General features: G+C 42.1%; 1 protein-coding gene across 2 annotated transcripts in view; it reads left to right on the top strand.

Moving 5' to 3' along the window:
* The window catches only part of LOC120041352 (casein kinase I-like), a 38,927-nt gene extending 26,213 nt beyond the window's left edge, over positions 1 to 12,714 (top strand). For both annotated transcript variants that reach the window (XM_038986299.1, XM_038986300.1), the window contains 7 exons: positions 8,188 to 8,339; positions 8,701 to 8,935; positions 9,321 to 9,406; positions 9,502 to 9,586; positions 9,818 to 9,966; positions 10,068 to 10,175; positions 12,299 to 12,714. In XM_038986299.1, the coding sequence (XP_038842227.1) occupies positions 8,188 to 8,339; positions 8,701 to 8,935; positions 9,321 to 9,406; positions 9,502 to 9,586; positions 9,818 to 9,966; positions 10,068 to 10,175; positions 12,299 to 12,613 (1,130 nt within the window). In that variant the 3' untranslated portion in view covers positions 12,614 to 12,714. The remainder of the gene's footprint in view (positions 1 to 8,187; positions 8,340 to 8,700; positions 8,936 to 9,320; positions 9,407 to 9,501; positions 9,587 to 9,817; positions 9,967 to 10,067; positions 10,176 to 12,298) is intronic.
* The last annotated feature ends 397 nt before the right edge of the window (positions 12,715 to 13,111 follow it).

The raw sequence follows: 13,111 nt of genomic DNA, 5'->3' as shown, positions 1-13,111 counted from the left end.
TGCCATACATTTTCAAGCATATTGAAGTCCTCACGGTCTTCTTGGTAAGTAACTCCAATGTAGATTTGGCCTAGTGTTTTACGTTATTGGCCTGCTGAAAGGTGAATTTATCTCCCAGTGTCTGGTGGAAAGCAGACTGAACCAGGTTTTCCTCTAGGATTTTGCCTGTGCTTAGCTCCATTCAGTTTTTTTTTATCCTGAAACTCCCCAGTCCTTAACGTTTACAAGCGTACCCATAACATGATGCAGGCACCACTACGCTTGAAAATATGAGGAGTGGTACGCAGTAATGTGTTGTATTGGATTTGCCCCAAACATATTACTTTGATTCAGCACATAAAGTTAATTGCCCTGCCACATTCTTTGCAGTATTACTTTAGTGCCTTGTTGCAAACAGGATGCTTTTTAAAATTTTATTCTGTACAGGCTTCCTTTTCACTCAATTAGGTTAGTATTGTGGATGTTGTTGATCCATCCTCAGTTTTCTCCTATCACAGCCATTAAACTCTTAACTGTTTTAAAGTCACCATTGGCCTCATGGTGAAATCCATGAGCGGTTTCCTTCCTCTCCGGCAACTGAGTTAGGAAGGACGCCTGTATCTTTGTAGTGACTGGGTGTGTTAATACACCATCCGAAGTGTAATTAAATAACTTCACCATGCTCAAAGTGATATTCAATGTCTTCTTTTTTTATTTGAACCCATCTGCCCTTTGCGAGGTATTGGAAAACCTCCCTGGTCTTTGTGGTTGAATCTGTTTTGAAATTCACTGCTCAACTGAGGGACCTTACAGATAATTGTATGCGTGGGGTACATAGATGAGGTAGTCATTCAAAGATCATGTTAAATGCTATTGTTGCACACATAATGAGTCCTTTCAACTTATGTAACTTGTTAAGCACATTTTACTCCTGAACTTATTTAAACTTGCCATAACAAAGGGGTTGAATACTTATTGACTCAAGACATTTCAGCTTTTCAATTTTAATTAATTTGTAAAAAATAAAATGTTCATTCCACTTTCATAATATGGGCTATTGTGTGTAGGCGAGTGATAAAAAAAATCTATGTTTTTATCCATTTTAAATTCAGGCTGTAACACAAGCAAATGAGGCAAAAGTAAAGGGGTGTGACTACTTTCTGAAGGCACTGTAGATGCTAGCTGATAATACTGTCTCATTCATTCTGTCAGATTTTTTTTATTTCCCTGTGTCATTGGATCTTGTTCTCTAATTTACCAATCGGGTTGGCAGTGATTGTGCTGGTTCTTAAAAGTTCACTTTCTCAGTTATTTTGAGTTCAGGTGACCAATTTTTACTGGGGGTTAGCCATGAATAATGAACAAATCATTATACAGCATCAGATCGATGAACTGGATATGAAAGCATTTCTTTTTAAATTTCTTGAAGTTTGGGTGTATGGTTTTTGTTTTGAATTGTTTGACTGGATTGTTTTGTCTGTTGTGTAGAGGTCACCGTCTGGGCAGCAATAGCCTACTTCCCAATAATATGATTCGTCTTGTGACTGTGGGAAATGTTTGTCATCTGTTAAAACAAACAGAGAACACTGCCAACATTGAATGCCAGACATTCTCATCCAACCATTGATTTTTACACATTTTGAGAATTTTCACCTCTACAGCTTTAGCGATTTAGAAAATACTTGTGTTGATTTGAAAAATGTTGCCTATGCAATATTTAACTGAGTCAATTGAATGCTTTGTATTTTTAAGAGTTTGAGTTCTTCACAGAATCAACTCACAGCCTACACATGAACTCCTTTGTGACTTTTACCAGTGTCGATGCTCAATACCAGTGGTCTAAAATAATTTAAAGTACTGCTTAAGTCGTTTTTGGGCTATCTGTACTGTGCTTTACTATTTATATTTTTGACAACTTTTTACTATTACTCCACTACATTCCCAAAGAAAATAACGTACTTTTTACTCCATACATTTTCCCTGACACCCAAAGTACTCGTTACATTTCGAATGCTTAGCAGGACAGGAAAATGGTCAAATTCAAACACTTATCAAGAGAACATCCCTACTGCCTCGGATCAGGCGGACTCACTAAACCCAAATGCTTCTGGCTATCTGTAAAAAATAATAATAAATGTGCCGTCTGGTTTGCTTATTATAAGGAACTTTTACTTTTGATACTTAACCTTTTACGGGGGCAGCCCGACACCGGTACACTTATGACAACATCCAGCTCAAAGTGCAGGGCGCGAAATTCAAAATCTATTTTTTTAAATATTTAACTTTCACACATTAACAAGTCCAAGACACCAGATGAAAGGTGCACATCTTGTGAATCAAGCCAACATGTCCGATTTTTAAAATGTTTTACAGGGAAGACAAAATATGTAAATCTATTAGCTAACCACGTTAGCAAAAGACACAACTTTTCTAACTCCATCAGTTTCTTACTCCATCAGGTGCTATCACAAATTCGACCAAATAAAGATATAAATAGCCACTAACCAAGAAACAAATTCATCAGATGACAGTCTGATAACATATTTATTGTATAGCATATGTTTTGTTCGAAAAATTTGCATATTTCATGTATAAACCATAGTTTACATTTCAGCTACAATCCGAAATTGCACCGAAAGCAGCCATAATATTTAGACACCAACGTCAAATAGCTAATTACTCATCATAAAACATTTCTGAAAAATACATAGTCTGCAGCAATTGAAAGACAGGCATCTTGTGATTCCAAACAATATTTCCGATTTATTAAATGTTTTACAGCGAAAACAAAATGTATCGCTATATTAGCGTAGCTACAATAGACAGACACAATTGGGCGCCCACGGCCAGTTCACATGCACGACAGATATATGAAATAACATCATAAAATGGGTCTTACTTTTGCTGATCTTTCATCAGAATGTTGAAGAAGGTGTCCTCTGTCCAGATGAGTCGTTGTTTCGATTCAGAATGGCAAATTTCCCTCTTCAATTAGCATTGGCACTAGCCGATGGCATAAATTTCTCCAACGTAAACAGTCAGAGGACGGAACACGGCAAAACTCCCGACTAAAGTTTCAATAATCTGATTAAACTATATTGAAAAAACATACATTACGATGATATGGTCACATGTATCAAAAAAAATTAGAGCCGGAGATGTTAGCCGTTCGTTACGAAGGCAAAACAGAAGTCAGTCCCACTTCCTTCAGAGTACCGGAAGTGGACGGTCAAGTCAAAGAAATAGGTTTTTTTCCACCACAGAACAAGATGAGCACAAAAATTTCTTCTCTGACATCCTCTTTACACCAATAGGAAGGCGTATAGAGTGTCAGCAGACTCCTAAGTGTCAAGACCATGTATAGGCATCAAGTTGAAAAGAGCATTGATTTCTGACATTTCACTTCCTGGTCAGGAAAAGTGCTGCAGAAGGACTTCTGTTTCACTCAGAGAAATAATTCCAACTGTTTTAGAAACTAGAAAGTGTTTTCTATCCAAAAAGAATAATAATATTCATATTGTACGAGCAAGATTTGAGTAGGAGGCCGTTTGAAATGGGCACGATTTCACTGGCTACTCAACACTTTGCCTTGCAGCCATAAGAAGTTAAGTATATTTTAGCAATGACATTTACTTTTGATACTTACGTATATTTAAAACCAAATACTTTTACTCGTATACTATTTTTCTGGGTGACTTTCACTTTTTTTAATTGAGTTATTTTCTATAAAGGTATCTTTTACTCAAGTATGACAATTGGGAACCTTTTCCGCCAGTGCTGAATACATCGCTGCTCACACTGGCCATACACAACCTAAAGCTGTGTTCATCACACAACCTTTAGAAAGTCAACATATGAGCCCTCTACAACAGGGGTTCCCAAACTTCTTTTCACTCAGGCCCCCCCTTCCAGCATTGGGGAACATCCCACGTCTATTTCTATTGGCACAAGCACTGTTCATGACACACATTGTTCACACACCTCTTCAATCAATCAATCAAGTTTATTTTATATAGCCCTTCGTACATCAGCTAATATCTCGAAGTGCTGTACAGAAACCCAGCCTAAAACCCCAAACAGCAAGCAATGCAGGTGTAGAAGCACGGTGGCTAGGAAAAACTCCCTAGAAAGGCCAAAACCTAGGAAGAAACCTAGAGAGGAACCAGGCTATGAGGGGTGGCCAGTCCTCTTCTGGCTGTGCCGGGTGGAGATTATAACAGAACTATGCCAAGATGTTCAAAATGTTCATAAGTGACAAGCATGGTCAAATAATAATCATGAATAATTTTCAGTTGGCTTTTCATAGCCGATCATTAAGAGTTGAAAACAGCAGGTCTGGGACAGGTGGCGGTTCCATAACCGCAGGCAGAACAGTTGAAACTGGAATAGCAGCAAGGCCAGGTGGACTGGGGACAGCAAGGAGTCATCATGCCCGGTAGTCCTGACGTATGGTCCTAGGGCTCAGGTCCTTCGAGAGAGAGAGAAAGAAAGAGAGAAGGAGAAAATTAGAGAGAGCCAAGATGTTCAAAATGTTCATAAGTGACAAGCATGGTCAAATAATAATCAGGAATAAATGTCAGTTGGCTTTTCATAGCCGATCATTAAGAGTTGAAAACAGCAGGTCTGGGACAGGTAGGGGTTCTGTAACCGCAGGCAGAACAGTTGAAACTGGAACAGCAGCAAGGCCAGGTGGACTGGGGACAGCAAGGAGTCATCATGCCCGGTTTGCCGTGACGTATGGTCCTAGGGCTCAGGTTCTCAGAGAGAGAGAAAGAAAGGGAGAACGAGAGAATTAGAGAGAGCATACTTAAATTCACACAGGACACTGGATAAGACAGGAGAAGTACTCCAGGTATAACCAACTGACCCTAGCCCCCCGACACAAACTACTGCAGCATAAATACTGGAGGCTGAGACAGGAGAGGTCAGGAGACACTGTGGCCCCATCCGAAGATACCCCCGGACAGGGCCAAACAGGAAGGATATAACCCCACCCACTTTGCCAAAGCACAGCCCCCGCACCACTAGAGGGATATCTTCAACCACCAACTTACAATCCTGAGACAAGGCCGAGTATAGCCCACAAAGGTCTCCACCACAGCACAAACCAAGGGGGGGCGCCAACCCAGACAGGAAGATCACGTCAGTAACTCAATCCACTCAAGTGACGCACCCCTCCTAGGGACGGCATGAAAGAGCACCAGTAAGCCAGTGACTCAGCCCCTGTAATAGGGTTAGAGGCAGAGAATCCCAGTGGAGAGAGGGGAACCGGCCTGGCAGAGACAGCAAGGGCGGTTCGTTGCTCCAGAGCCTTTCCGTTCACCTTCACACTCCTGGGCCAGACTACACTCAATCATATGACCTACTGAAGAGATAAGTCTTCAGTAAAGACTTAAAGGTTGAGACCGAGTCTGCGTCTCTCACATGGGTAGGCAGACTGTTCCATAAAAATGGAGATCTATAGGAGAAAGCCCTGCCTCCCGCTGTTTGCTTAGAAATTCTAGGGACAATTAGGAGGCCTGCGTCTTGTGACCGTAGCGTACGTATTGGTATGTACGGCAGGACCAACTCGGAAAGAAAAGTAGGAGCAAGCCCATGTAACGCTTTATAGGTTAACAGTAAAACCTTGAAATCAGCCCTTGCCTTAACAGGAAGCCAGTGTAGGGAAGCTAGCACTGGAGTAATATGATCAAATTTCTTGGTTCTAGTCAGGATTCTAGCAGCCGTATTTAGCACTAACTGAAGTTTATTTAGTGCTTTATCCGGGTAGCCGGAAAGTAGAGCATTGCAGTAGTCTAACCTAGAAGTAACAAATGCATGGATTAATTTTTCTGCATCGTTTTTGGACAGAAAATTTCTGATTTTTGCAATGTTACGTAGATGGAAAAAAGCTGTCCTTGAAACAGTCTTGATATGTTCGTCAAAAGAGAGATCAGGGTCAAGAGTAACGCCGAGGTCCTTCACAGTTTTATTTGAGACGATTTTACAACCATCAAGATGAATTGTCAGATTTAACAGAAGATCTCTTTGTTTCTTGGGACCTAGAACAAGCATCTCTGTTTTGTCCGAGTTTAAAAGTAGAAAGTTTTCAGCCATCCACTTCCTTATGTCTGAAACACAGGCTTCTAGCGAGGGCAATTTTGGGGCTTCACCATGTTTCATTGAAATGTACAGCTGTGTGTCATCCGCATAGCAGTGAAAGTTAACATTATGTTTTCGAATAACATCCCCAAGAGGCAAAATATATAGTGAAAACAATAGTGGTCCTAAAACGGAACCTTGAGGAACACCGAAATGTACAGTTGATTTGTCAGAGGACAGACCATTCACAGAGACAAACTGATATCTTTCCGACAGGTAAGATCTAAACCAGGCCAGAACTTGTCCGTGTAGACCAATTTGGGTTTCCAGTCTCTCCAAAAGAATGTGGTGATCGATGGTGTCAAAGGCAGCACTAAGGTCTAGTAGCACGAGGACAGATGCAGAGCCTCGGTCTGACGCCATTAAAAGGTCATTTACCACCTTCACAAGTGCAGTCTCAGTGCTATGATGGGGTCTAAAACCAGACTGAAGCATTTCGTATACATTGTTTGTCTTCAGAAAGGCAGTGAGTTGCTGCGCAACAGCTTTTTCTAAAATTTTTGAGAGGAATGGAAGATTCGATATAGGCCGATAGTTTTTTTATATTTTCCGGGTCAAGGTTTGGCTTTTTCAAGAGAGGCTTTATCACTGCCACTTTTAGTGAGTTTGGTACACATCCGGTGGATAGAGAGCTGTTTATTATGTTCAACATAGGAGGGCCAAGCACAGGAAGCAGCTCCTTCAGCAGTTTAGTAGGAATAGGATCCAGTATGCAGCTTGAAGGTTTAGAGGCCATGATCATTTTCATCATTGTGTCAAGAGATATAGTACTAAAACACTTAAGTGTCTCTCCCGATCCCAGGCCCTGGCAGAGCTGTGCAGATCCAGGACAGCTAAGCCCTGGAGGAATACGCAGATTCAAAGAGGAGTCCGTAATTTGCTTTCTAATGGTCATGATCTTTTCCTCAAAGAAGTTCATGAATTTATTACTGCTGAAGTGAAAGCCATCCTCTCTTGGGGAATGCTGCTTTTTAGTTAGCTTTGCAACAGTATCAAAAAGAAATTGTTGGCATAGAGAACATTTTGCAGGTTTAAAGCTTATTTCCTGCAATTTTACACGTTGCCATTCTGCCTAATGTGTATTCATGTGTTAGAGTGACTCAAACATTACAACAAAATCTTGGGGGTAACAGAAAAATGTTTCCTGACACGGGCTAGTTGATCTGCAGATTTCTTACATGTTTTAAATATCTCTCTAAGGTATGCAATGACTGACATGTCAAGAGGAAAACTGATGATGCACTACCCAATTTCTAAATTGAACCTTTTGCATTCTACTATTACAACTTTCAAGAGTAAGTTGAAAGCGTAACTGAGTTGTTATTTCAAACACAGTTTGCTAAAGCAGACAAATTATCCTGCAGCAATGGGAAGTGTGGATTATCATTATTATTATAGTATTATTAATGGACATTTTTGTAGTGGTTGATATGCTTTTTGTAAGGGAAAATCAAGTTTGAAATTTCAAAGTGGAAATTACAAACTTTAGAAGCCTTTTTAAACATCAAATACACTAGACATTTTAAATCTCCTACATTGTGGGAAAGTTCTCATGCAACAGGGTGATCAAATGTAAGATCCTACATCTGTAGCCTACATAGAGCATTAGTCTCAACACACTGCAGTCAGTTGACCCTGTTTGAACAGTGCCATCCATCTCCGCAGGCTGTTTGGGTTTAGACTACTCCTTTTCCTCTGGTTAGTGCATACCTGGCAGGCATCGGTCTCTAAACCTCTGAACGTCCGTGTCTGTGCTACTCCTCCCATCTGGCTGATCAATGATGACTGTGGCTGCCCTGGGTTCAACCTCTCTCATCGTCAGGCGAGGCAGAAATAACATGCAAGGCTTGCCCCCCACAAGGCCACTCTACAGCTCCTCTCATTCCCAGCACTTCAATTCTGCTTTCAGTGCATGGGTCCACAGGAGTGTAACACAATTCAAATGGTCTATTGAAACTGGTCAGACCAACCTACATGTGGTTTACTATGTCAGCAGGAAACAAGGCAATAACTAGAAGCTGCCTTTGTATTGTTCTAATAGTCCTCTTCTCCCGCGGTCTCTTTCAGCGGAAGGCCTGCCCCAGGTGTTCTACTTTGGGCCCTGTGGGAAGTATAATGCCATGGTTCTAGAGCTGCTGGGCCCCAGTTTAGAAGACCTCTTTGACCTTTGTGACAGGACCTTCTCACTAAAGACTGTATTAATGATTGCCATTCAGCTGGTGAGTTCCCAACATCAAATAATGCTATATTTACCAGATCTGTTCAAACTGGTGTGCAATTCAAAGGTGGAGATCAATTTCATGTAAATCGGACAATTTAGGAGAACTTAAAATGTGGTAATTAAATGTTTTTTCCCCAATTCATGATTTGGAAAGGGGCTTTTTTTAAGTGATGAATTCATCCCCGGAAAATAATTGGATTATAATTGACCCCAATCCTGCTGAGATCTGATTTTTTTGGTTGAGTTTCTGTTTCCTTATTGAACCCTGATTTATTAACTTATTGGTCTAGTCTGTGTGTACCCATGCAGAGTTCCGTAGGCCACTCTGTTACTGACTGTCCTGTGACTTTCCTATTCAGATCTCCCGGATGGAGTATGTGCACTCTAAAAACCTAATCTACAGAGACGTAAAGCCTGAAAACTTTCTCATCGGACGCGGAGGATGCAAAAAAGACCACATTATCCACATCATTGACTTTGGCCTGGCCAAAGAGTACATCGACCCTGAAACCAAAAAACACATCCCGTACCGGGAGCACAAGAGCTTAACCGGGACGGCCCGATACATGTCCATCAACACACATTTGGGAAAAGGTATGTCTGGTTTGCCAAGAATTTCAAAGGGGTGATTTACGTAAATGTTAGACACTGCTTTGTCAGCATGCTAGTGTTGTGAAACCTGGTTATGAGGTGTTTATACTTTTCGATAAATCATGTCTGCTTGGATTTGGTCAATGAGTAGGCAACATTTCTTTGTCAAGGGCTTTTTTTTATTTTTTATGTAAGGTTGGCAAGGTTGCAAATACTAAGTATAACTTAGCCAGGGTTTATGAGTGACTAGGGCCCTTGGACTGTTATCACAAAAAGGGAGGCAGCTTCCCAGAAAAAGGTTGGGGTTAAATCAAGTTAAGGAAATTCTAATCATGGCTCACTGCGTTTTCTTCCTTTTGAAGTGACTCTCGCTGGTTTTTGTTTATAGAACAAAGTCGTCGAGACGACCTGGAAGCCTTGGGTCACATGTTCATGTACTTCCTCCGTGGGAGTCTACCGTGGCAAGGACTAAAGGTATGTGACGTCAGCAGGTCCTCTGAGATTTCCCACTTGTGCTGTGTTTGTAGCAACGTACAGATGTTAAACATTTTTATGTGGTTCTTTCACAGGCTGATACACTGAAAGAACGATACCAGAAGATCGGAGACACGAAAAGAAACACTCCCGTTGAGGTTCTCTGTGAGAGCTTCCCAGGTACAGCCTGACCATTTCTCGCATCCAAATCTGAAGTTGTTTTTAATGCAACACGTTCTGTATTATTATTATTATTTATTTTTTTGATGATGGTAATTTAGCTAGTTGTAGGCCAGAGTGCTTTTGGAGCCCCATGACTATGCTTCAGGATGTTGTATTGTTTCTCACATTACTCAATGGTGCAGATGACTCATTCAAATCTACATCTACATTGGGTGTTTGCTGTTACAGAGGAGATGGCCACCTATTTGCGTTACGTAAGACGGTTGGATTTCTTTGAAAAGCCTGACTACGAATACCTGAGGACCCTGTTTACAGAGCTGTTTGAACGGAAAGGATACACCTTCGATTACACCTACGACTGGGTCGGCAGGCAGATAGTATGTAACTCCACTCACTGACTAATATTGAGGGGGAAACATAGAGCAGGCCTAAGTATTTTAGCTACAATATAACACTGGTTTACTGTTGTACCCCATAGCCAACACCAGTTGGGACTGTCAACATGGACTCTGGGGCATCTGCCATCACGAGAGAGAGCCACCCGCACAGAGACCGGCCCTCGCAGCACCAACCCATTAGGAATCAGGTAAGCTGGACCTCCACTTTCCCAGAGCTGCCAGTTCAACTGGCTCTGGAGACCCCTGATCCACACTGATGATTTGACAAGGGAGTGTCCTAACCACAGTATTATAACGGCTGCTACGTTACCCCTTTAGTTACTATCCCCCCTCTGGATTAGCCTGCCGGAGTACTTGAGGGGGACTGAAACTGTGGACATATTTAAAAGGGATCTTAAAACACATTTAACTGCTTTTCCTTCGGGTGCTTTTTAGTCTTTCAGTTTGAGTTTTTGTTTTTATCCTCTGTTATAAATATTTAATTTGTACTATTTTTTCTTTTTTTCTGTAAAGCGCATTGCATCCATGTCAATATAGATAAAGCTTGATTTGATTAGAGTAGCCTACATCCTCCAACACTGAACCCTCCTCCTCCTCCACCTACTTACTGAAGAGCAAGTTTTAGAATCTGTGGTGGGGGGAGTTTACAGAGTGGGTCCCTTGGGTGTGGTGGGGAGGTACCACAGCAGCTCCAGGCCATAACCCACTGAGTCAGACTCATCATTCCTACTCTGTTAAATAAACAATGGTGGTTGGATCCCACAGCTGCAGCCAACTGCGACGCTTATTAAGCATGCAAGACTGCGGGGCATGTTTGATGCACATAATGGCAAAGATGCATGTGTATAAATCTCCTGGCATTTAACGGAACATTAAAGGTATATCTGGGATTTAACATTTTTGTATTTCCTGGTTCAAAATGTTATGTATAATTGTGTTCCTTACCAAAGTAAGTTTAATGCTAACTTTATTTGCCAGTGCACAGTGGCTTTGAACCCTTTGACAAGCATTTGATTCATAAGGGGCTACCTTAACCTTTTGCACATGCCACCTCTGCATGCATTCCTCAACACTGGCCAAATACCAGAGAGGGCAATCAGGCTTTGAGGAAGTTAACCATCACCTCACCACAGTCGCATCACAATGGGAAATCTCAGTCTGAACCTAGCTCACACATTGAATGTTGCTAGTTGATATGCGGACACTTCTATCATTCTTACTCTTTTAAATAAACTGCCAAAAGAGACGTACTGTGGCAAGAAGAAGGTATGTGAAGCCTTTGGAATTACCTGGATTTCTGCAAAAATTGGTCATACAATTTGATCTGATCTTTATCTAAGTCGCAACAATAGACAAACACAGTCTGCTTAATCTAATAACACACAAACAATGATATGTTTTCATGTCTTTATTGAAAACACCGTATAAACATTCACCCTGCAGGGTGGAAAAAGTATGTGAACCCTTGGATTTAATAACTGGTTGACCCTCCTTTGGCAGCAATAACCTCAACTGAAGTTTTCTGTAGTTGCGGATCAGACCTGCACAACGGTCAGGAGGAATTTTGGACCATTCCTCTTTACAAAATTATTTCAGATCAGCAATATTCTTGGGATGACTGGTGTGAACCGCTCTTTTGAGGTCATGCCACAGCATCTCAATTTTGGAGTAGTCATTAGCCTAGGGGTTCACATACTTTTTTCAACCCACGCTGTGAATGTTTAAACTATGTATTCAATATAGACAAGAAAATACAATAATTTGAGTGTTATTAGTTTAAGCAGACTGTGTTTGTCTGTGGTGACTTGGATGAAGATCAGATCAAATTTTTTGACCAATTTATGCAGAAATCCAGATAATTCCAAAGGGTTCACATACTTTCTTGCCACTGTATTCATGTATTACAGTCCCGTTGATTGAATCCTGCATGTAGTCAACTGCCCTGTTTATTCTGTCGTGTGATGACTGGTTCACTCAGGGCCAAATCCCAACTTGTGAAGCTCACGCCTTACTCTAACTTAGTTTTGTGTATAGCACCCATTGATTTCAGTGGGGGAGATTTAAGCAAAAGTAAAAGTGGAATGTGCGTAGCGCCAAGTTAGTATCCGGCCCTCGGTCACTAATGCAGTTTCCTGCTTCGCCTTTTTTATTAATCTCTGCTTTGTTTCCTTTCCTTTCTCGTGCCGCTTTGCATGATACCTGGTCACGCCCCCACACACAATTAATCCCCACCCATTCCACCCAAACTCGCAACAACCCACCGCACCCTCACTCCCTTTCCCTTCCATCACCACCACAACTCCCTGAGCAGACGGCAGCTTCTGACCGGAGGGGAGCATGGGAAGTGCAGCCCAGTCGGACAAACTCCTCCTACATGGCCTCCCACCTGGCATCGGACAGGCACGGGGGCTCAGTGCAGGTACACTACTACAACTCCACGTTGACCCATCAGTCCGTTGTCCACTTCATCCTCCGTCCCCTGTTTCCTCACATGGTGTGCCGGGGTCCACCACAATTATGTCCATGGCATACGTTACACATCAGTGGCATACTTGAGTCTGGAGGTGTGTGTGACAGAGTTAGAGGTTTGGTGTGTGTGCTCACACATCTTTTGTCCTACAGCTGATAGCCCTTGGTCTTCTTTCCCTGTGTGTTTGGAAAGACAAGCTTCGAAACAGGTCACGACTGGTTATGTCAAACTAATCTGGAGGCGATAGAAACAAACACCTGTTCAGGTGAGGTGCTGGCTAGCAGAGTAGAACACCTGTTTAGGAGAGGTGCTGGCTAGCGGAGTAGAACACCTCTTTAGGAGAGGTGCTGGCTAGCGGAGTAGAACACCTCTTTAGGAGAGGTGCTGGCTAGCGGAGTAGAACACCTCTTTAGGAGAGGTGCTGGCTAGCGGAGTAGAACACCTCTTTAGGAGAGGTGCTGGCTAGCGGAGTAGAACACCTCTTTAGGAGAGGTGCTGGCTAGCGGAGTAGAACACCTCTTTAGGAGAGGTGCTGGCTAGCGGAGTAGAACACCTCTTTAGGAGAGGTGCTGGCTAGCGGAGTAGAACACCTCTTTAGGAGAGGTGCTGGCTAGCGGAGTAGAACACCTCTTTAGGAGAGGTGCTGGCTAGCGG

The sequence above is a fragment of the Salvelinus namaycush genome, unplaced genomic scaffold (assembly GCF_016432855.1).
Source record: "Salvelinus namaycush isolate Seneca unplaced genomic scaffold, SaNama_1.0 Scaffold449, whole genome shotgun sequence".
Taxonomy (NCBI): Eukaryota; Metazoa; Chordata; class Actinopteri; order Salmoniformes; family Salmonidae; genus Salvelinus; species Salvelinus namaycush.
The sequence above is the reverse complement of the archived record's forward strand: the minus strand, read 5'-3'. Positions and strand labels throughout refer to the sequence as shown.